This window comes from Eleutherodactylus coqui, chromosome 1 (assembly GCF_035609145.1).
Source record: "Eleutherodactylus coqui strain aEleCoq1 chromosome 1, aEleCoq1.hap1, whole genome shotgun sequence".
NCBI lineage: Eukaryota > Metazoa > Chordata > Amphibia > Anura > Eleutherodactylidae > Eleutherodactylus > Eleutherodactylus coqui.
In genome coordinates, this window is record NC_089837.1 from 297,305,730 (window position 1) to 297,328,675 (window position 22,946).

Here is a 22,946-nt window from a genome sequence, read left to right on the forward strand (position 1 = left end):
GGCAACATCCACTGTACATGTACAGTGAATGTGCGTGGGGATTGTATGTAGCAGGCCCGAGAGCCAAGCCTATTCAGTAAGCGGCGGCCGACACCTAGCCACGGCATCTGTATTTAGATAACTGATCGTGGCTGTTAACCATTTAGATGCCACTTCTGACAAGTGACACATAAATGGCCTAACAGAGAAGAGAGCTCCTACTGTTAGTTATTGTACTCTATGATTAAGGCCGGTTTCACACGAATGAGTTGGATTCTGCATGCATCAGCCCACTGCGGAATCCGGCTTTGACCCCAGCTGGCAACCACGCGTACTTTCTTTTCTTGTACTGCGGATGACCGTGGATGCTTGCCAACGGTCATGCGGAGTACAGGTTTGTTTTGCGTGTTTTTTTTAAATTTGTATTTCCCGCACCGTCACTAGGCGATGACGCACATTCCTGCTACTTATCCACAATGTCAATTGTAGATGGCCTGCGGGTCAGATGGCCTCCATTGACTTTGATGGAAGCCGTCCACGCGGAGTCCGCATCAAAATAGAGCATGCTGCCAGTTTTTTTCACAATTTGTCTCAGAGTGTGAAAGAGAAAGCGGAAGTACATACCTTTCAACGCATGCTGTTTGCTGCAGACGCAGATTCCGCAATAGAAATACGGTCGTGTGAGACCGGCCTAATGGGTTGCATGTTTTCTGTGTACTTGATATGGAAGTGATTTGTGTCCTGCTTCCACTGTAGTCTCCATACCATCTCCTCCATAGTCCAGGCATAAGTGTGTTTTATGGTTTGCCCTTGTCTTATTGTGTTTGCATTGTTGAGTTGCTGTGGTTCATGCTCCACTAACCCCCCATCTCTCCTCTCATCTCACGTCACCTCCCTTTCCTTGTGGAATGTGTTAACTTTCTGTTGTGCTGCCATGGTAACATGTCCCTGTCGGTGGAATATTCTGCATTACAGAATGGGGAGGTAAGTCTCATCCTGCTTGATTGATAGTTGAACCTCAACCTTTACTTCCTTGTATGTCCTCCTTTTTTATGTGTGTTTTTTTTTGTTTTTGTTTTGGGTCTTTCATAAATGTAACCATATTTGTTTACTTTTTGCTCTACTAGTTCCATGACAAGGTGGGACCTTTGTTGGAGACAGTAGAAAACATGGCGTCTCGCCTACATATGCCTCCTTCAATACCTGCAGAGGTGGAAAAGATCCGTGATTGTATCAGTGACAACAAAAACACACTGATGGAACTTGAAAAACTACTGCCTTCCTTTGAGGCCTTGATACATCGTGGGGAGGAACTACTTAGTCGTTCTCAAGGAGCAGATGTAGACCCTGCAGCAAAAGGTGAGCAAGCTAGTTTAGATCTCTGACTTAAACCTATTTTGTTATGTCTTTGCATCTTTAGCATCGATCAAATCCTAAAGCTAGGTATCCATAGTAACAACAGGTTCTTGGTGATCCTCTCCGATTACTGTTGCTAAAACCAATTCCTTTATAAGTAAATGCATGTATTTTGCAAAAAAAATAAAAAATCTTTTTACATGACTTCTGTGTGTATCTTGCTTCAGCAATTCAGGATAAACTGGATCGGCTTAATTTCTTCTGGGAAGATATCAAAACCAAAGCAGACGAGCGTGAAATGAAATTGTTGGATGTTCTTGAGCTTGCTGAGAAATTTTGGTTGGACATGAATGCACTACTAACAACTATCAAAGACACACATGAGATTGTCCATGATCTGGAGAGTCCTGGAATTGACCCATCAATGATTAAACAACAGATCGAAGCTGCAGATGTAAGAAACCTATGCAAATGGTCTGTTTACCTGTATCTGCTCCAAATGTCATAGATTGTTGAAAATATACTATTTATATTCTTTAGTCCATTAAGGAGGAGACCGATGGACTTCACGAAGAACTAGAATTTATTAGGATCCTTGGAGCTGATCTCATATTTGCTTGTGGAGAGACTGAAAAACCAGAAGTAAAGAAAAGTATTGATGAGGTACTTCAAATGGAAAATGCGAATTCACGTGGATCTTTACCCACTGAAAATAACATCACCATGAGGTTAAACCTATAGCGGGGTGGTTTTATTCTGAGAAGGGGTTGTCCACACTAGACTTTAAAGGAAACCGGGTGCAAAACAAAATCATAGTTTTGTACTTGCCAAGCAATTTCGAATTTTGTTCTAATTCAGCTTACTGGGTGCATATATTTGGGATTTGTCCTATTTTTCTTCAAGGTTTATTAATCTAACCTGTTTTTTCTCTATTAGATGAATGTAGCCTGGGAAAATCTGAAGAAAACATGGACAGAACGCTTGGAGAAACTCAGAGATGCAATGTCCCATTCTGTGCAATATCAAGACACCTTGCAGGTAGATTGCTGCAGTAGGCATACTGATTACATTGAACTGAAATGGCAAGAAATGTAACAGAGCTGCTATTACTAGATAACTGCACATTATGACAATAGGGAAGCATGAACCCTGCACCACATTCTGTTTGTGACTCACTGCACAAGAACAGTTGGCTGCGACTTATCTGTAGGATGGTTAGAATAGTGCAGTTATACTCTCCCAAGCGTTTATTACATTTGGTGGCCATAGAAGTATTAATCATCTTAAACTACTACGGTTCTATATCTACAATGGATGGTGACAATAGCTCCTACCACTCAGCTTTGTTCTGCTGTGTAAATCCCACCCTTTAGAGATATATATTGAGTTCATTATGTATTTTTAATATTGGCATTGCTAATAGCTCAATAAACTGCCTCTCTTTATTCTAGGCAATGTTTGACTGGCTGGATAATACTGTTATTAAACTGTGCGATATGTCTCCAGTTGGGACAGATATCAATACAGTAAAGGAGCAGATCAATGAAATGAAGGTAAATGTAACAGATTTTACACAAGTAACATTTTTTATCTGGACAATCTGGAAGACTGTATCCAGTATTATATTATTGCTTTTGTACATATTCATTAGTTAATGTTATATTTCCTACGGTATTAGGAGTTCAAGGTTGAGGTTTACCAGCAGCAAATTGAAATGGAGAAATTAAATCATCAAGGGGAGCTGATGTTGAAGAAAGCCATTGATGACACAGATCGAGACATCATTCAGGGGCCGCTCACTGAACTCAAACACTTGTGGGAGAATCTTGGAGAGAAAATTACACACAGACAGGTGAGGAGTGCGAAGACAGATCTTTACTGACTAAATCAAACATGGAAACGGGCATATACAGATTTCATAGGACTACAATGCAAAACCCACAGAGTTCTGCCTAAAGTATTCTGCTTTGTGAAAATGAAAAGGGGTGGACCATTAGTTTAAAAAGAAAACCTATAGAGATTCAGTGCAGGTAGTGTGGCACATGACCACTGAGGCCACTGGCAGCCCATATGCAAAGACCAGAGATGGACCAGTGGAGTATCTGCATTGGGTTGGCTATGCTTTGAAAAGGTGGAGAACCTCATAATATTCACTATTCTGCAATCAGTCATTTAAGAATATGCAAATATATACTTGTGTATGGGATTTCCACTTGTATCAATTTTATATCCAACCATTATGTGATTCATGTCTCTTTTCTGTAGCACAAATTAGAGGGTGCCCTGCTGGCCCTTGGACAGTTTCAACATGCTTTAGCAGAAGTAATGTCATGGCTGACACACACCGAAGACTTATTGGATGCTCAAAAACCCATCAGTGGAGATCCAAAGTTTATTGAGGTGGAGCTTGCAAAACATCACGTAAGTGTTGAAGTTGTATACATTTCTGTTACTCTGTGACTGATGCCATAAGATATGATCAATAATACACCAGTTCTGGCTCTCCTTCATAGTTGTACTTTTGAAATGTGCACTTTTTTGATTTTTTTTTATTCACCTACACATAAAGCTAATATTTAAAGGCAGTGGACAACTTTGGAGACCTTTTCAGCTTAAATTCATATATTTTAGGCTGAAAATACTTTTTGCAATAGAGTTTAATTACAAATGTTCGATACAAACTTTATTTTGGTCATAAATTTGCTGTTAAGAACTTTCAGCAGAAGGGAGAAAAGGGGCTTGAAACCAAGTGCCCCTGCATTGAAAAATTATAGAGGCTGCAAAGCTTGCACAGGCCCCGTGGCCCTGGCAATCGGCTGATTAATGGGGGTCCTGTGTGTTGGACCCCCACTGATCAGATATGGATGCCCAATCCTGAGATTAAGCTATCAATTTTTTAAAGCCTGGATACCCCCTTTTATGTGTTCCCTTTTTCTGTTTGTTTGCAGGTGCTAAAAAATGATGTGCTAGCTCATGAGAGCACAGTGCAAACGGTCAAGAAGGCGGGGAATGAACTACTGGAGTCCAGTGCGGCAGATGATGCCAGTAGCCTCAGAAGTCGGCTGCAGATGCTTAACCAGTTGTGGGAGTCTGTACTGCAGAAAACCGAGGAAAGAGAACAGCAGCTGGACTTTGCTCTTCAGCAGGTTTGTAGTGTGAAGTATCAGTTAACGAGGTTATTACATCCCGGACATTGATGGCACATGAATAGCATATGCTGCCTATGTCTGGTCTCTGTGATTCCATTGTAAGGGGGCTGTGAAACAAATGCTATCCTGAATAGGTACTGTGTAGAGAACTGCTATACAGCACTGTTCAACGGCAACCCCTATAGGCATTGGTGAAGGTGCTCCCAAGAGTTTTTTTTTTTTCTTTTGATCTTATGTAGGTTGCAACACCTCTTTACATTGCTCACATCTAATTTACATAGTGTCACCGTTATACACATTTTTCTTGCAGAGATTGTGTTATTTTATATAAGTATCACATATTTGTTTTACCATGCAGGCTCAAGGCTTTACTGGTGAGATTGAAGATTTCATCCAGTGGCAGAGCAGAATAGAAAGTCAACTTTCAGCCGCAAAACCCACTGGTGGACTTCCAGAGACAGCACGGGAACAGCTTCAGGCTCATATGGTAAGAAAGTCTTCTCCAATGCAACTGGTGTAGCTTTCATAGGGAATGGGAAGGTGTAGTAAGGGATAAGTGTCTGATCAGTGGTTGTCCGACCGCTGGGACACTCACCAATCTTGAGCACGGGAGTCTGTGAGACTGCTGAGTTGGCCAGGTACAGTTTGTCACCCCCATAGAGATTAATGCAGTGGCCACACACATGCTTAACTGCTGCCTCATTCATGTGGGGGTACATTGGACACCTATTCTCAATGTCAGTGGTGGTCGCAGCAGGTGTACACATTAGTCAAACACTTATTTCCTAAGTTATTGATAGAGGATAAGCTTTGAAGCTTGGAAAAAAACTGACTCTGCCTGTAACAGAATTGCAACAGAGCAATGAGCTGTCTAGATCCTTACTTTACTGGTACTACCAGATTAGATGCCCCTAACGGTCCAGGTGCCACCCTCCCCTTCCCCAGAGCCCATATCTCCCATTATTCATTGATGTGGGTATGTAAATCTCAGGGTCCACATGAAACAGATTGTGCCAGTTAAATAAGGTTGCCAATAGTCCATTGAAAATTATTGACAAATAGAACAAATATCGTTGCTCAGTGAGGACTCCTTATTAGAGCCCCATATCAAAGTATCCTCTTGGTTAAAAATGTACACAGTTACATATAATCACTTTTTTCTCAACTGGTTTTAATGGGTAAAAACAAATGAGTGGCACGTTGCCTTTAAAGAGCATACATCATAACACAACTCTTATCTTTGAAGGAATTGTATGCCGAAGTCAAAGCAAACGAAGAGCTCTACAGGCAGCTGCTGGACAAGGGGCAGCTGATGCTCTTGAGCCGAGATGATTCCGCCGGCTCAGTCACAGAGCAGAACGCTGCTCTTCTGAAGAGGAAATGGCAAAACATTAACAACAAAGTAGATGAGAGGAAGGTAAGTCACAGGTTAGACCATGCTTGGGTGGTGCTCTTTATTTCATGATCATTCTTCTATTGTATTTTGCCAGTAGTTTCATGTCTGTGTGTTAAAATATATTTTGATTAAATCTGTGTGCAAAAACGGCACATTTTTTTCATTCCTTTACTTTCTAGGGAACATTTATTAGATCTGTAGTGGTGATGTTGAAAGTTGTTTATATGAACAACTCTTCTATGATTTTGTCTATATGAACAGATAAAATTGGAGGAAGCTCTCAGCCTAGCCACAGATTTCCAGAATTCGTTGCAAGACTTTATCAACTGGTTGACACAAGCTGAGCAGAGCCTGAACATCGCACCCCATCCTAGTCTCATCCTGGACACTGTTCTTTTTCAGATCGACGAGCATAAGGTTAGTTCCTGCCAAATAACATTGTGCTTCCTGTTTCTTATGACTTAGAATAACTTGCGGATTGTTATTTTCCCTTGCTCGATCTTAGGTTTTTGTAAATGAGGTTAATGTACATCGTGAGCAAATTATTGAGTTGGACAAAACCGGTAACCAACTAAAGTTCCTCAGTCAGAAGCAGGATGTTGTCCTGATAAAGAATCTGCTCCTAAGTGTCCAGTCTAGATGGGAAAAGGTGGTTCAGAGATCGGTAGAGAGGGGGCGCTACTTGGATGATGCACGGAAGAGAGCGAAGCAGGTCTGTACAAGAAGCAAGCAAAATTAAACAATGTATTGCATGAGCTGTTTAGCCTTCACCGGGTATTTTTATTTAAGGGTAAATAATGTCATGATTTTTGTAAATGTACTACGTTTACAGTATTGCATGCGATCAAGGTGTAAAATTGAAGTTGATCAGTCTTTTTTTTTTTCTTAGTGAGAATGATAGTTGTTTCTGTATTTTATTCTTTAGTTCCATGAAGCCTGGAAAAAATTGGTTGAATGGTTGGAGGAAGCAGAGAATCATCTGGATTCTGAAATGGAAATCTCCAATGATCCAGACAAGATTAAATTACAGCTCTCTAAGCACAAGGTTAGATTGTCTATGGTCTGCTATAAGCTTCCCCACATAAATGTTATAGCCTTCACTGGTTTCCTTTTTTTATTATTAACATAAACTTGGATATTGCTTGGATGTTACTATGGGGAAATGCATGTCTGCAGTTTGTTTGAATTTGTGTATCGATCTTTGCTTTGAAACCAAAAAATCCCCTTTTTATTTCTTACAATAGGAATTTCAGAAAACATTAGGAAGTAAACAGCCAGTTTATGACACGACTGTCAGGACAGGACGTGCATTAAAAGAAAAGGCCTCACTAAGTGATGATGTGCAGAAACTTGACCATCTTCTTGGAGAAGTGAGGGATAAATGGGATACAGTGTGTGGAAAATCTGTTGAAAGGTAATTTTCTTTTCTAAATCATAGAAAGATATTTATTTTTTTAACCAATTTTAAGATTGAAAAGTGGTTGAGTGGTTGCTTAGCTGTCATTGTAAATTTAGGATACTACCTGTGGCTGTCACCATTGAGCATTATCGTTTGTTCCCATTCATAGTTAATCTACCTAAAAAGTTGGCTTAATACTTAGAATGGCTAAAGCTTTGCTGGTTCTAAGTTACCACCTGTGTGGAGAGCTGCATTCTCACAGTTGTAGACACTATATAGCTATATTCTCTCAGTCAATTATCTGGTATATATGCATTGAAAAATATAGTGTTTGGGTTAAATGCCATATTTATGAAACTCTTGAGACACTTTTTCCAATGCATGGCAAAAAAGTAGATGAGGCTTCGTCTGCGTCATTGGGGGACACAGCAAGACCTTGGGTATAGCTGTTGCCACTAGGAGGCGACACTAAGCAAAAAAGAGTGGACAAACTTATAAAAATTTACAGACTATAAAATATTGGCCAAAAGCAAAGATATGATTAGGGTGATTTCACACCTGCGCTGGGAATCCCGCTTTCCTGCTCCGTTCAGAGAGCATAAAAGGGAGATCCCCGCGGCCAAACGGTTCCATCTGTGGACAGAGCTGAACAGCGCAGGGTGGACCGTATTGACTATAATGGGTTACCCCCAGCTGCCTGGTTTTGGGACCAAAGAAAAGTGCTCCATGCAGCTTTTTTTTTTTTTTCTTCTGGTATTTGTCGCCGCATCTGTGAGGGAACCCCCGGACACAGATGTTGCAACCACCCTAACTAGCTTTCAGGGCTTATTATCTTGCATGAATAAAGTATCCAGTATGTGATTAGAGGATTTGCTTGGGAAATCTATTAGTTGTTCTGTATTTCTCTTTACAGACAGCATAAACTAGAGGAAGCTTTGCTGTTCTCTGGCCAGTTTATGGATGCTTTACAGGCATTGGTTGATTGGTTATACAAGGTGGAACCCCAGTTGGCAGAAGATCAGCCCGTGCATGGAGATTTAGACCTTGTAATGAACTTGATGGATGCCCATAAAGTAAGGTTTTGAGTGTGTTTATCCATAAAATATTACACGTAATTAGCCCTTTATTTTCTGTGTACTCATATTATTTATTTATAAAGGTTTTCCAGAAAGAGCTTGGGAAGAGAACCAGCAGTGTTCAAGCTCTAAAACGTTCTGCCCGGGAACTCCTGGATAGCAGTAGAGAGGATACAGCTTGGGTAAAGGTTCAACTCCAGGAACTTAGCACCCGTTGGGACACTGTCTGTAAGATGTCTGTATCTAAACAGACCCGTCTAGAGCAAGCTCTGAAACAGGTGAATCTTATAGTGACTTGCACGAGAATATCACAAATGTAGGCAGAACATTTAGTAGAAAAGTTACTATATACTTGAATTTGCCTAGAAAAATGCACTTTCATTCTTTCTTTACTATTTAGGCTGAGGAATTCCGTAGTACTGTCCACATGCTCCTCGAGTGGCTGTCCGAGGCAGAACAAACACTGCGTTTTCGGGGTGCTCTTCCTGATGATGCCGAAGCTTTGCAGTCACTCATTGATGTTCACAAGGTAGGATGATGTTGCTGTTTGATTTTTGCTTTTAATTGTGTATATGGGACAATCGTGCATGTGCAATATGTTGGTTGCGGTTTTTAACGAATGTTCTCAATCCTTTATCTAGGAATTCATGAATAAAGTGGAAGAGAAGCAGGTAGATGTGAACACAGCCGTCAGTATGGGAGAAAGGATTCTAACTGTGTGCCATCCGGACTGTATCACAACAGTCAAGCACTGGATCACTATCATCCGAGCACGATTCGAGGAGGTATAACTAAGCGTTGTTCATAAAGTCATAGTCACCAACGCAAACCTTACTAAAAGCCATATACAAATATTCCTCTCTGTGTCCTAATGGATATGCACAGCTGCTGAGTATTCGGAAATCTTCCTGTGTCTGTTTTGTGGCAGTTTGATGCATTGATTATTAGAACTTTATTCGTATCTTTAAATTTAGTTACAATATAATTCTATTTAATCTTTTAAGGTTTTGACTTGGGGGAACCAACACCAACAGAGGTTGCAAGCAGCTCTAGCTGAACTTCTTGCCAATTCTAACCTGCTGGATGAATTGTTATCCTGGATCCAATGGGCAGAAACGACACTCATCCAAAGGGATCAAGAGCCCATGCCGCAGAATATTGAACAAGTCAAGGCCCTTATCTCTGAGCATCAGGTGAGAAACTCACTGGCTACCTTGTTTAGTTTTCGGGTACTTGCGCTACACAAAGGAATATATTATAATGCAAATTAAACATATTATCAGTATCACAATCCATAGCTGTTACCTCTAGAGGTGGACACTAAGCAATAAAAAGTGTTAGCTCCTCCAATCAGCTATTCTCCACCGTAGGAGCTGAGCTAAATCAGTTTTGGCTTATGGTCCTTTTGCACACAACGAGAAATGCACCATTCTTGTTTGCCCAAGAGAACAAGCTGGTGGCGTTATCACCAGCTCATTCATGCTTGTGCAGCCTGTTTAGACAGACAGATCACTGAGAATTGTTCAGTTCTCATTCATGTTTCATTCAGTGTTTCACATTCCTATGTGATATTCGAAGTGATGAGTGTTTAAAAGCTATGAGAATGAGCAATCGATGATTTTTCTGCTGACTATAACTGAACAACGATCGAGGCCAGTTGTTGGCTTGCATTTAGCCTCTCGCCCACCGCAGCATTCCTGTAAATCAGTGTCTGACTCGTTATACAGGTCTTTATAAAAATGATTGGGAACTGAAAACCAAGTTAGAATCCATACACAGACAGCTGTTTAAGCCTGAAGAAGGACTATAAGTAGGTTTGAAAGCTCGCTATAACATGATGTATTTTTGTTAGCCATTAAAGGTATCATATCTACAAGATTACTTGGTTTCTCTTGCCGAGAACAATCGCATTAATGGCTGGACCATCACCCAGACATGAACCCAATAGAGAACATTTGGTGCAACCTTAAAAACAAAGTGTAAACTATTTGAGAGACTTTTGAACGCATGTTTCCGCAATCCCGAAATAAAGGACATGATCATAAAATCCATGCGAGGATTCCCAGACAGAGTAAAAGCATTATTAAAAATCAAAGGGGGGCACACAAAGTATTAAAATAAGTTGATTGATGTTCCTTGTGTACAGTATTATGCTAATTAAATGGTTTCTCTTTTTGTATAATTTACTTTTGGCTACATTTTAAGAAAATTATTGAAAAAATGCACTTATGCTATTAATTTGGCCAGTAATGTAGATTTCTCTTTTAAAGAATGAATGTCTGCATATAACATGTGCTCTATACTCATTTTCCTTGAAGGCATTTATGGAGGAAATGACTCAGAAGCAACCAGATGTGGATAGAGTTACAAAGACATACAAGAGGAAAACCGACCCTAACCATGCATCTTCATTCAGTGACAAGACCCGCAGCAGTGAGTGGGCATTGCAGATTCTTCAAATCACAGTGTTACTGCTCAGTTGATGATTTTTGATTTAATCACTCCCCACCCCCTATTATGTATATGTACGTCATGGAAGGGTAGTGATTCCCATGAAATGCTATACGGGATGTAGATGGCACAGGCTCAATATTGATTGTGGCATGTTCAGAGTTAACAAAAGGAGGGAACTCCCGCTGTGACCTTATCGGCCCTCTGCCATGTAATTGCAGTATCATGGCAACCCGATGCCAGTCAGTTGCCTCAAGATCTGCCATGGCTTTCAATTTGAATGCACAGAGATAATATACTGCAGTATAGAAATACTACAGTGTATTATCTGAGCAATCTTAAGATCACAGGTTCAAGTCCCCTACAGGCATATGAAAATAGGTTGGGAGAAAAAATTCAGGTAAAAAAAAAACTTCTCTTTTCCGCCTTTTTTGTTAATTTTTCCCTCACAAAAAAATGCAATAAAAATATAATTTTATCCTAACCATACCAGCCCATAGAAAAGTTATGTCCTTTATAACATGATATAAATGCTTTTTAAAAATGGCAGAATTGATTTGTTCTTTCCCCCTGCCCCCATAAAAAGTTTTTTATAAACGTCAAAAAGAATAGATTTGTACCACAAAATAGTACCAATAAAAACTACAGCTTGAGAATAAGCTGCCATGTTACTATGTCAGAAAAAAACAAAAGTTTAGGGCTTTTGAAAAGCAGAGATGAAAATCCCCCCCAAAATCATTGTCTTCTTTTGTATCAAACTAGGCCCTTTTAAAGGGGTTGTCCCACTTCTAGCTGTTTTGCTGCAGGAAGCAGACGGCTCCTTACATTGCACATGGGCCAGGTTGCTACTGCAGGGTAAGTGCTGTTGAAGCAAATGTGCAATCCCCTGGGTTGGCACCAATATTTGGAGCTGTCTGCTTCCTACAGCAAAACAACTTGAAGCGGGACAACCCCTTTAAGCGATTAATATATCTTATAAGAAAAATATTTTACTATAGCTTCATAAAAGTGCCATCTATGTATCTACCAGTATCCTAATGACTGTAGTAATAATTTTTAATGCCAGTACAGACACGGACATATTTTTTAAAATATTTGACTGTATTATAAGCTTTATTGGGGGCTTCTGTGGGATATTTTTGTAAATCACTCTTTTTATGTATCTGCAGGGAAGCCTGCAGTGCAGTCCACCCCACCAGTCTTTCAGGTGCCCTCCCAGTCAGAGACTAAGAACCCAAGGGTCAATCAGCTCTCTGCCCGTTGGCAGCAGGTGTGGTTATTGGCATTGGAGAGACAGCGGAAGCTCAATGATGCACTAGACAGGTTGGAAGAGGTATGGCAACAAATATTCTTGTGACTAGTGAATTTCTCTCACATTTGCCACATCCCTTATTCATGTGTCTTGGTTACTGAGCTTTACCATTTTGTTTAGTTAAAAGAATTTGCCAACTTTGACTTTGACATCTGGAGGAAGAAATACATGCGGTGGATGAACCATAAGAAATCTCGAGTTATGGATTTCTTCCGGAGGATAGACAAAGACCAGGATGGGAAAATTACCAGACAAGAATTTATTGATGGAATATTGGCATCCAGTAAGTAGATGAGTCCTAGCGATCTATATATGATGGTTCAGCATCTTTAGGGCATGTTCACATGTTGCATGAATGCTGGGGGAGGGATTCTGCTGCAGATGTGCATGCAGCAAAGCTTACTAAAGTAGCATCAGAGTGGATGAGATTGGGCTGGGCAAAATCCACTGCAAATTTGTAGCAAAGCTGTATGTAAAACATGCAGATTTTGATGCGGAAAATACGGCCCATGTGGACGTACCTTTAAATTTATACAAATTGTTTCCTGTAGAATTTCCAACCACAAAACTTGAAATGACAGCTGTAGCGGATATCTTTGACCGGGATGGTGATGGATACATTGATTATTACGAGTTTGTAGCTGCTCTTCATCCCAATAAAGATGCTTATCGGCCAACTACCGATGCAGATAAGATTGAGGATGAGGTAAGTGATTAGCTATACCTTGTATGGACAAGGAGTGATGTCACTTTCTAGTAGCCTTTATATACTAATACTCATACCTTATCTTATAAAGGTCACCAGGCAAGTGGCACAGTGTAAATGTGCCAAGAGATTCCAGGTGGAACAGATTGGGGAGAATAAATACAGGGTGAGTAAACTGTTCAAGATGGTACCCTATTGTAGGTTTATTATGTACATGAGGGTATGTGTTAGAAGATCAATGTCTGGAATAGTCTCGCTTACACTGAAGACTTCCATTTGCCGTAATCACATGGTTTGAAGTCTAAGTGTACTGTAAGTAATTAATATTACCAAATGCCAATACCCTCTTTAATGTGACCTCAATTTTCTGTTAGATTTAGCAAAACATGACTATTTTAAAAATTAAAATATCTATTTCATGATGCTTGCGTGTCTAGATGTTGCTGATACATACTTGTTTTAGCGCCACTTATTCTCATTCCCTTTTAACAACAATGTACAACTAATATGTCCAATGCTGGGAACAAGAATCTGCTGCTGCGCCATTTCTTATTGGCACACTAGGAATTGGGAATCGTTCTGCTGCTGATTGGCCTGAGCTACTGCCCTTGTGTGTCTCCCAGCAACAGTAGGTAAAGTCCCCTGGTGCGAGCACCGAGTCATGACTGACCCCTCGGGTGACGTCACATGATGACCTTTTCTCGGCAGCCTGTTTTTGCTGGGTGGTTTACCATTGCCTCCCACAGTCCTCTTTTACCCCCCCCCCCAGCAGGCTGGGTACTCATCCAGCAACATTAAGTGGATCTTTTGAGAGGAAATCAAAAGAACACCGGGGGGGCGAAATCGCAATAATATAAAAGCATTACCTAGACACGGGCATTACTTTCCAATTGAAAACTTAGTTTATTTGTGACCTGAATTTTAACGTTAATTATGGAAACCCCCTTTAAGGCAAAATGTAGGTAAATTCCAATATTTAGCCTTTAGTGCGATTTGTCACTAAAATACAGGTGTGTTATTGCTGTGTATGTTTCACTAAACTGTTTTCTTTCTTTCTCCTTGTGCTTTTTCATGTAGTTCTTCCTAGGGAACCAGGTACAGTGTATTCTGATGCTGCCTCTTTTCTGCCCAAATAATCACATGCTTACATACTAAATGGATTTCTTTTTTCTTTTGTCTTGATGATCTTAAAATTCTGACCATCACCTTAGATTTATTTAAGCTATCTAGGTGATCTAAACAGCTCTGCCTTTCACGCAGATAAACCCACAATGCTTAATGTGGATGCCTCTTATAGTGTGAATGGGGCTGCATGTCAGACTGAACAGCTTTATAGGCCCTTCACAAGGGGCAGAAGTGCTGTGGAATATCCGGCGGAACATATGCAGCATTTACAGCACAAACGATGTGGGATTTAGAAAAAAACCTCTCTTCCATGTGGAGAGGAAGGATTCTTTGCAGTTTCTGCAGCATATTGAAAATTTATGCTGTGGTTTTCGACAGCTGATTTCAATCTTTGCAATTCAAAGGCTGAAATCTGCTACAAAATCCACACCGTTTAGGTGTATATTTGTTGCTGCATATTTGCTGCGGAAATACCACAGTAAATACGTCCCGTATGAAGGCAACTCTATTAGTTCTTGAGTTATTTATCTACTTGCCATTCATGATCTATATCACAGCTAACGGCCACTGGGAACTCGTTGTGAGATGTCCTGTACAGTTCTGATGGCGGGAACTTCTAAGTGCAATCATTGCTGATAAAGTCATAAGTTTCCTGCTTGTCTGTACCAAATGAAATCCTAGGACGTAGATCTTACAGGAGCCCATCAGCCAGACAGCTGTATATTCATGTAATCGGGACTCGCAATGGGACTGAATTATTTGTTCAGGACGTGTCAGTTTGGGTCAACTAACTCCATTTCCATAACTAATCTTACAAATCAAGGATTGACGGCTGTGGATGACTCAGTCACAATCTAGAAAATCACAGGAGGACAAGCTTCTTCTAACCTATCGCCAGATAGTCCTGGAAATGATTGGTGGCTAAATTGCTGCATGTAAAGCTCTAGGATTAAGGCTTGTCCTCCAGATCTGCAGCAAGATCCATTCTCTGTTAATGTGTCTGTACACACATAGATTCATTCCCGGCTATGAATTTATGAACGTGCACATGTTGACATATATATCCTCCTATATATGTCTCTACTGGTGTAGGGGTGACTTGACATGCATGCGTCCTGATCTTTTAAGAGATCTGCTGTAAATAACTGGCTATTTGGCTTTTGCAGTTTGGAGACTCTCAGCAGTTGCGCTTAGTACGTATACTCCGTAGCACAGTGATGGTCCGAGTTGGAGGAGGCTGGATGGCTCTAGATGAATTCTTGGTGAAAAACGATCCTTGCCGAGGTAAGAATTCCTGCTGCCAAACATATAACGGTATATTTATACATTTAATACACTTGTGTTTGGTTTTTTTTCATTTTCGTAAGAAATTAAAACTTTTAGAGAAAAGTAACTTTTTTTTAGAATGTTCATGTCATGTTGCTATTGAAGATTTTAACTTTTAAGTTTGTTTGTTTTTCAACATTGGTGTATAGCTGTGATTTTCAACCTGTGGTAGAGGAGCCACATATGGCTTTCAGCTTTCAAGCTGTTGGCAGTCTTAGCACATCAGACAGCATTCGAAAATCGCAGGGGTTGGTCAATGGTGGCGTTGTAACGGGGTTAGCGCAACGCTTGGGACACCACACTAATCGTGGTAAAAGCAGTGGATGTGAGAGCGGCCTGAGTATAGGACAACATATTTGAAAGTGTTTAACAGTCTACAAAAGGTTGGGGGGTCCTCTGATGTACAGAAACCCCACAAGACAAGCATTGCAACCAGCTTAAAGGGGTTGTCTCGCGAAAGCAAATGGGGTTCAGCACTTTTGTATGGCCATATTAATGCACTTTGTAATGTACATCATGCATTAAATATGAGCCATACAGAAGTTATTCACTTACCTTCCCTGCGCTGGTGTCCCCATCTCCATGGCTCCGTCTAACTTCAGCGTCTAATCGCCTCCTGATTGGCTGGAATCGGCACACGTGACGGGGCGGAGCTACGCGATGACGCGTAGAGGGGGCGGAGCCAGAACGCCGCTGCTGCCGAACCGAGCCGAAGGCAGAAGACCCTTCTGCGCAAGCGCGTCTAATCGGGCGATTAGACGCTGAAGTTAGACGGAGCCATGGAGACGGGGACGCTAGCAACGGAGCAGGTAAGTGAATAACTTCTGTATGGCTCATATTTAATGCACGATGTATATTACAAAGTGCATTAATATGGCCATACAGAAGTGTACAACCCCACTTGCTTTCGCGAGACAACCCCTTTAAGGAAAAATGCAAAACTGGATACAGGACTTACTAGTCCAAAAATGACTGATCATGGTTGGATTGAAAAAAAAAACTTGTCACAGTTTCCATATCTGTGATTCTGAGAAATATTGTATTTAATAGTATTTTCACAGTACCTTGGTAAGGGTATCTCTTCCATGTATTTGCATTGATCATTAGTGTCCCAAATTTACATGTCTACTGAATCTGGCCTGTTAAGGCTTTCTCGCTCCATATTTTTTTTTTTTTTTTCACTTTTGTTTTTTTTCTCGTTGCTTTCAAAAAATTATAGCTCTTTTTTGTCTATCAGTGTAGCTGTATGAGATCTTGTTTTTTGCAGAATGAGTTATATTTTTCAATGGTACTATTTATTGTATCATATATTATGTACCAAAAAAATTTAATAGTGGAGTGCACAGGGGAAAAAAAAGGTTATTTCACCATCTTTGGGGGTGTGGGCTTGTTTTTACGACATTCTGGGGCAAAAATAACATAACTTGATTTTAGGTGTTACTACGATACCAAATTTTTCTCTGTACTACTTTTAAAAGCATTTTATTTTCTGCTGCAATCTTCTGACAGCCATAACTATTTTCCTTTTCTGTTGATATAGTTGTGTGACAGCTCACTTTTTGAGGGACGACCTGTAATTTCTTTTGGTACTATTTTGGAGTACATATGCCTTTTTCATAGTTTTTTTTTATTACATTTTTTCTTAGAGACTGGGTGACTCCCCCAAAAAAGTGCATTTCTGGCGTGTTTTTTTTTTTTCTGATGACCTTGACCGTGCGGGATAAATAATGCGTTATTTAGATTGGACTTTTATGGATCCAGCAATATCAAATATGCTTGGGGTTTTTTTCATTTTAAACTTTTATTAGTAGAAATATGGGAAAGGTGTTTGTTTTTGGTTTTTTTACTTTTTAAAAATTTTTTCTAATAATTAATACTACTGTTCTTAAATCTTAATCTCTTTTTTACAATTTTCTTTTTTAATCCCCATGGGGAATTTAAATTTGCATTCATTTAATCGCTCATAGAGTATAATGAAATACTATTGTATCAGTCTAACAGGCATTCTATCAAGCCATGGCAGCCTTCAGTAGCGGGAGGTGGGAGCCTTTAGGACCAGTTGGGGCATTTATAGGATTAACAGACAGCAGGCGCACTGTGAAGCGGAGAAGCCGTTCTTTGCTGCAGAGAGCTTCTCCTTACAGAGCCTGCTTTTTGCCGGACCTGATGCACTGTCGAGGTTTCAGTATATCTAGTGGTTTAATATAGTACTGTATAACCAATGCACTGAGAGCCCAGATAGTGAATCTGGTTCAGCAGGAAACGAGAGAAGCCATCGCAACAGAATGGCTTCTCCACACGTAGTGCACTGCTGAGCAAGAACAATAGCCAAAAGGTAAATACCAGCCTTGGGAGATAGGTGTGGGGCACAGCAGGAATTATTATTGTATGTATACTCACTAAGCAGGTTTTATGTATTAAGTGTTCAATGTGAACACCTGTGTCTGCAGGTGTACTGTAGAGAACTGAGCAGACACAGCTGGAGCGCCCTCTACTGCCTCTTCTGCTGTGGATCACCCTAGCAACATATTCTACTAGCTACATAGCAGAATAGGGATTTTAAAAGAAAAATATACAGAATAGGCTAATAAAACATATTGCAAAAATGCTTAGAATTGCCTATTCTGTACTCCTGGAGATGGCACAGATTGTTTTTTTTTTTTGTTTTTTTTTTATCCAATCGTGTTCCACTAGAGAATTTCACAAGTAGCTTCTGCCAAATACTTAATTCCTTTCCTCTGTAAAAAAAAAAATAAAAAAATAATAATAATATTCCTATTCTACGCCAAATATGTATGTTTAACAGTCAATAAGATAGCTCTTCAGCTGTTTGGCTATTGCTTCCATCATCTATCCATGTCATTATTACTTATGTAACACCAATGAGAAGCTGGAAGACACAGTCCTGCAGGAGCGATCACTAGGTTACTTCTCCTGCCCTCTTCTAGTACTATGCCATTACGCGATCTTTACTTCATTCGGCACCATCAGGAGAGACAAGGTTGACAGTCGTCTTGTCTGGGTCTACAAGTGCACCTATTAACCCTTTCCAATCCACCGTCTGACATCTTCCAACATTCTGATTGAAGCCTGTGCAGCTCCGATGTCGGAAGACGTCCGGCAGGGTATTCTTACTGTATATTACTGGCCGCTCTGTTGTCAGGGGCCTCTCTGGCAACTCACATATTGCGGTACTGGCTCTAGCCAGCAGATGGCGTCATTATATAATGGCAGAAAAAGAAAGTCCCTTAGGAAACCTTGAATCCAAATTGGATTGCAAAGGGTTAATGTCTCTACTTTTAAGGATTCAGCGGATTCCACCCGGCCCGCCGACATGAAGCCAAAGCATACATTTTACTCACCTGTCCATACGCTGCAGGGCTCTCCTCCGTCACAGCCAGATCTTCTTTCTTCTGCACGGTGGATGCGCTTGGGACACCGGCAACGTCCTTCATGCATGAGCCATGCCTTCTTTTATTTATTTTTTTTAAACCCCCTGCTTTCCTGCGGCGCCAGCTGCAGACTTCCCGCAGATCCGGACGGCTTCCATTGATTTCAATGGACACCGTCCGTGCAAGAAAACCGCAGAAAATGAGCATGTTCCGTTTTTTTCCCCCGTGCAGATGCCCAATGCTAGTCTATGAGCATATTGAACAGCGGATCATCCGCGCTAGAGAATCGCGTGGATTCCACAATTCAATTATGCCTTAGAGGCCTTGGAGTTTGAGCATAAAGCTCCTGCTCAGATGTTTGTGCAAGCAGTGACATTATAATAAAAACACAACATAATGTTTAATCCTGCCAGCAGAGGACAGTGTGGCTTCATTTTGGACTAAGTCGGAGAAAGTTTAGTTTTGTATCTGTGGATTTGCAGGCTGCATGGAGCAAATCCATAAAAATCTATTGTGTTCTGTTTCTGTGGTAGTGCATGTAGTCATCGACCTGATCTAGGGTCTTCATAATCTATTTCTTTCTTTGAGATAATGGTCCGCACATTGAGCCCAGTGTGACTCTATATATTGATAGACTAACTTGTCATTGACTATATGTTTTGCATGCCTTACATTATGGCCGTTTCTCCCTTCTGCACCTCTTTATCCTTAGTTCACCATCCAGGGATTAAATTAAAGAGAACCAATTCCGTCGCATCCATTGGTTTGGGTAACTGCTATTGCTTTGTAGATGTGCTTATTGTAATAACAAGCAATGTGTTTAAGCAAACTTTTCTTCCTACGTAAGAAAAGAGCTATATATTATATTTACCTTGCTTAAAACAAATGGCAATGCCCACTCCATATCTCCCCTTGAAAATAGCTGTTTGGATTCAACATAGAGATGGTCTCTGCCTTAATTTGTTTTTTTATAAAAGCGTGGCAGGAAGAAATACGGAAAGGCACAGTTCAAGGAGAATCTGCCATAAAGGGTACAAGCTGCAGTAATCATGTATTTCAGTGACTCGGGAGCTCCTATTGCTGCTAAGGAGAAAAGCCTTAAGCTTTAAGCTCCAGGCACCTCTGCACCATCTCTACAAATGAAGGCATCATTGTAAAGGTGGCACTGCTTGAGCATGCAAGTACACGAATATTAACCCTTCTGTCAAGGACTCTGTTCTTGGCAAAAGCAAGAGTCATTAAGGTGCACACTGCGTCATTACTGCAGCTTTTTGCCTCCTTGACATTTTCTCTTGTGCTGCCAGTCTTTATACCCTTTCTCTGTCCTTAGTTCAGCAATAGTTCTGCCTTATGCTTAAGACTTGAGCAACCTGAGACTTCCTGCTTTCCACCGACTTGCACCACCACCACTGGCACTGAGCTACCAGAAAAGAAGGATAATGCAGAATGGCAGCAGTATTTAGATTTTGGCTGATACAACAGCCTTCTACCATTATCAGTCGTCTAGCATCTACAGTTGTATATCATCTTATTATAAAGCACATGTATAAATAGTATAGGCATGAAAGGTTCTCCTATATTAATATGGTTTAAAATCTAGATAATGCTCTTCAAAAAGCCACAGGCACCATAAATGTATACTTTAATTGCGTTATCATTATTTCATACAATATAAATACAGGGCCATCACTCCAGTGCTCATCGTGTCGCAGAAGAGTGGACATGAATACACATCGGCAGCAGTGCCGTCTCAGCAGGACCTCCCCATTCCTTAGCCATGCTGAAGCAAATATGGCAAGCCTGAGGAAAGGGGAGGTCCCCCTGAAACGGCACTGCTGCCGGCGTGCACTCAGGTCCGCTCTCCTGCCTTTGCCTGCGACGCGATGAGTCTGTGGACTATATAAGCACTGGGGGTATAGTCCTATATTGTATGAAAAAGCGATAAAGCAATTGAAGTATACATTCATGGCCCCGTGAAGAGTATGACACATGGTGAATGTTGGGGTTCACTGAATTTGCATCCTTTTGCTTGAATATTTCTGACTGTATGGACGTAAAATCTAGAGAACACATTTGCCCTGAACCAATGCAAGCATTCCCATCCATAGCAAAGTGTTTAATGTCTGAGATGGCTAACAACCCAGCTTTTAACCCATGTTTGCCGCCTATATATTAACTTATTTTGCAGAACTAAATATGTGTGTGCTGCTTACTATAACTACTCTGCATCTTGCTTGTGTGTCAGAAAGTTGCAGATGATATAACCCTCTACTACTTATTTTACTCAGCAAGGGGAAGGACTAATCTCGAGCTGCGAGAGAAGTTTATACTACCCGAGGGGGTTTCCCAGGGAATGACCCCCTTCAGGTCACGAGGGCGAAGGTCAAAACCGTCTTCCAGGACTGCCTCTCCTACTAGGTCCAGCTCCAGTGCCAGCCAGAGTAACCATAGCTGTACATCCGTCCCATCCTCACCCGCTACTCCGGCAAGTGGTTCAAAGGTGAGTCTCTTGCATGAGTAGTCTTCTGACATTATGATGTGTGGAAAAGAGTTTGTTTGTTTTTCTCTTTATTGCCTAATTTTATTTGTTGTTTTTTGAAGAGTGGGGGATAGGGGGGATTCTGATTTGTTTATATCTCGTTATGATTAACTGCGCTGAGTGGGGTAATATGTTTTATGTATATTATGCTTCTGCATTTAGGGCTCATGCCCACGGACGGAGCCAGGTTTTACAACAAAGGGATAAACAAAAAAGTCCCCGCCGGTGGAAAACGCAGTAAAATAGAACATGCCGCAAATTCAATAGAACCTTATAGCTGCGCTATCCCAGGGAACGCGGCGTAAATCCATCTGTGGGCATTAGACCTTAGAAGTGTGTAGAAATTAAAGGGTAATTGTGTTAAAAATATATAATATCAATAAGAGCAGCGTTTACTTTTCAGTGTTCTCCTATTTGAGTGTTTTGTATTCAGTACTTTTACGGTATGGGAATTACTTTGTATATGCTTTGTCTTTTCTGCATAGACTGGCAAATTCTTAAAAGGACATAAAGGCTATTGAACGTCAGAACATTTGTTCACCCCATGTAAAAAGGGCAACAGTTAGCTGACAAATGGGGAAACCTTCATTTGTCAGCTGATTGGGTCTTTTGTTCTACTGTATAAAGCCCCATTTACACAACGATTATCGCTCAAAATTCGTTCAAACGATGGCATATGGGTGATAATCGTTATGTGTAAATGCTACCATTGTTCACTCTTCGGCTGAACGATGATTTTAAGGTGAGCTTAAAATCTATAGTTCAGCAGGAAAGTAGATAACACTACAAGCTGTGTTCTCCACAGGAGCTGTTGATTACATTGTATTCAGCTGACAGCCCCTGTGAGAACAAAGGAACGGATTGCAGAGCTCAAACCACCTGCTGTGTTCTGCAAGCAGCTCCTGGAGGCTCATTTACATGCAAATAAAGGGCTAATGAACATTTGTGTCCATTAGCAGTTTATGCAAAATGATTGCTAGAACTGTCAATCTTTCAATCTTTTGAAAGATTGTCGTTGCATGTTAAAGAGCCTTAAGTCATTGTTATCAGAATTACATCTCCCTGTGTAAACAAGGGGATGTGCTGCCAACATAGATGAAAAGGTATGTTGGATGCACCATCATACAAACATATGTTCTTCCCCCATACAGTCTGACATGGCCTATGAGAAGGCTATTTAAACAAGTCAATCAGCAAACAAGCTAAAATTGCCATTTTTTAAAAGCTACGTATTTCTAGATAGTCTTTTTAGTTGTAGATTAAATTTCGTCTTGCCTTTATGATATGCGTGTCTGCTTTAGTCCTTTTTGTTCTTACTTTTGTTTATTTGGTTGTATTTTTGTTTGCATTTTTGTGCCAACTCATCACCCTTCATCTTCGTTCGCTTCCCTCATCCATCCTGTGTGCCCTTGCCCCTCTCGCAGACTCCACAGCAGCCATCTCGCTGTTACGAGAAGCCCTGGCTTGTAAACAGCAAGGCTGGCACGCCCTCTAGGGGCTCCGAATACTCAGACTTCCAGATCCCAGCGTATGAGGTAGAGTATGGTCCTCCAACAATAGAGCCCTCCACCTTTTCCAGGAGCCATTTTCCTACTAACACTCTTCCTCGTCCTGTTTTCCAGAATTGAACTAACAATTGTCTTTTTGAGTGAATAAGAAATACTTGTGTCATTATCCAAATAAATCAAAAATCCCATTTTGATTTCCTGTCGAAGGATTTAGGCATGTTGACACTGGTTG

The 22,946-nt window shown here is 40.7% G+C and overlaps 1 protein-coding gene across 15 annotated transcripts in view; it reads left to right on the forward strand.

The window, feature by feature from the left end:
• Positions 1 to 22,946, forward strand: part of MACF1 (microtubule actin crosslinking factor 1) — a 184,512-nt gene that overhangs the window by 156,760 nt on the left and 4,806 nt on the right. For 5 of the 15 annotated variants that reach the window (XM_066573920.1, XM_066573961.1, XM_066573995.1 and 2 more), the window contains 29 exons: positions 1,107 to 1,338; positions 1,563 to 1,789; positions 1,876 to 1,998; positions 2,272 to 2,373; positions 2,787 to 2,888; positions 3,014 to 3,187; positions 3,601 to 3,756; positions 4,284 to 4,481; positions 4,843 to 4,971; positions 5,731 to 5,901; positions 6,142 to 6,297; positions 6,386 to 6,592; positions 6,806 to 6,925; positions 7,125 to 7,294; positions 8,193 to 8,352; positions 8,439 to 8,633; positions 8,756 to 8,884; positions 8,997 to 9,140; positions 9,360 to 9,548; positions 10,674 to 10,788; positions 11,976 to 12,139; positions 12,239 to 12,401; positions 12,670 to 12,824; positions 12,916 to 12,990; positions 13,902 to 13,919; positions 15,116 to 15,233; positions 19,380 to 19,436; positions 20,956 to 21,167; positions 22,631 to 22,741. In XM_066573920.1, coding sequence (XP_066430017.1) covers positions 1,107 to 1,338; positions 1,563 to 1,789; positions 1,876 to 1,998; positions 2,272 to 2,373; positions 2,787 to 2,888; positions 3,014 to 3,187; positions 3,601 to 3,756; positions 4,284 to 4,481; positions 4,843 to 4,971; positions 5,731 to 5,901; positions 6,142 to 6,297; positions 6,386 to 6,592; positions 6,806 to 6,925; positions 7,125 to 7,294; positions 8,193 to 8,352; positions 8,439 to 8,633; positions 8,756 to 8,884; positions 8,997 to 9,140; positions 9,360 to 9,548; positions 10,674 to 10,788; positions 11,976 to 12,139; positions 12,239 to 12,401; positions 12,670 to 12,824; positions 12,916 to 12,990; positions 13,902 to 13,919; positions 15,116 to 15,233; positions 19,380 to 19,436; positions 20,956 to 21,167; positions 22,631 to 22,741 — 4,272 coding nt within the window. The remainder of the gene's footprint in view (positions 1 to 1,106; positions 1,339 to 1,562; positions 1,790 to 1,875; positions 1,999 to 2,271; positions 2,374 to 2,786; positions 2,889 to 3,013; positions 3,188 to 3,600; positions 3,757 to 4,283; positions 4,482 to 4,842; positions 4,972 to 5,730; positions 5,902 to 6,141; positions 6,298 to 6,385; positions 6,593 to 6,805; positions 6,926 to 7,124; positions 7,295 to 8,192; positions 8,353 to 8,438; positions 8,634 to 8,755; positions 8,885 to 8,996; positions 9,141 to 9,359; positions 9,549 to 10,673; positions 10,789 to 11,975; positions 12,140 to 12,238; positions 12,402 to 12,669; positions 12,825 to 12,915; positions 12,991 to 13,901; positions 13,920 to 15,115; positions 15,234 to 19,379; positions 19,437 to 20,955; positions 21,168 to 22,630; positions 22,742 to 22,946) is intronic. The other 10 variants (XM_066573979.1, XM_066574015.1, XM_066574031.1 and 7 more) reach the window with 6 other exon arrangements.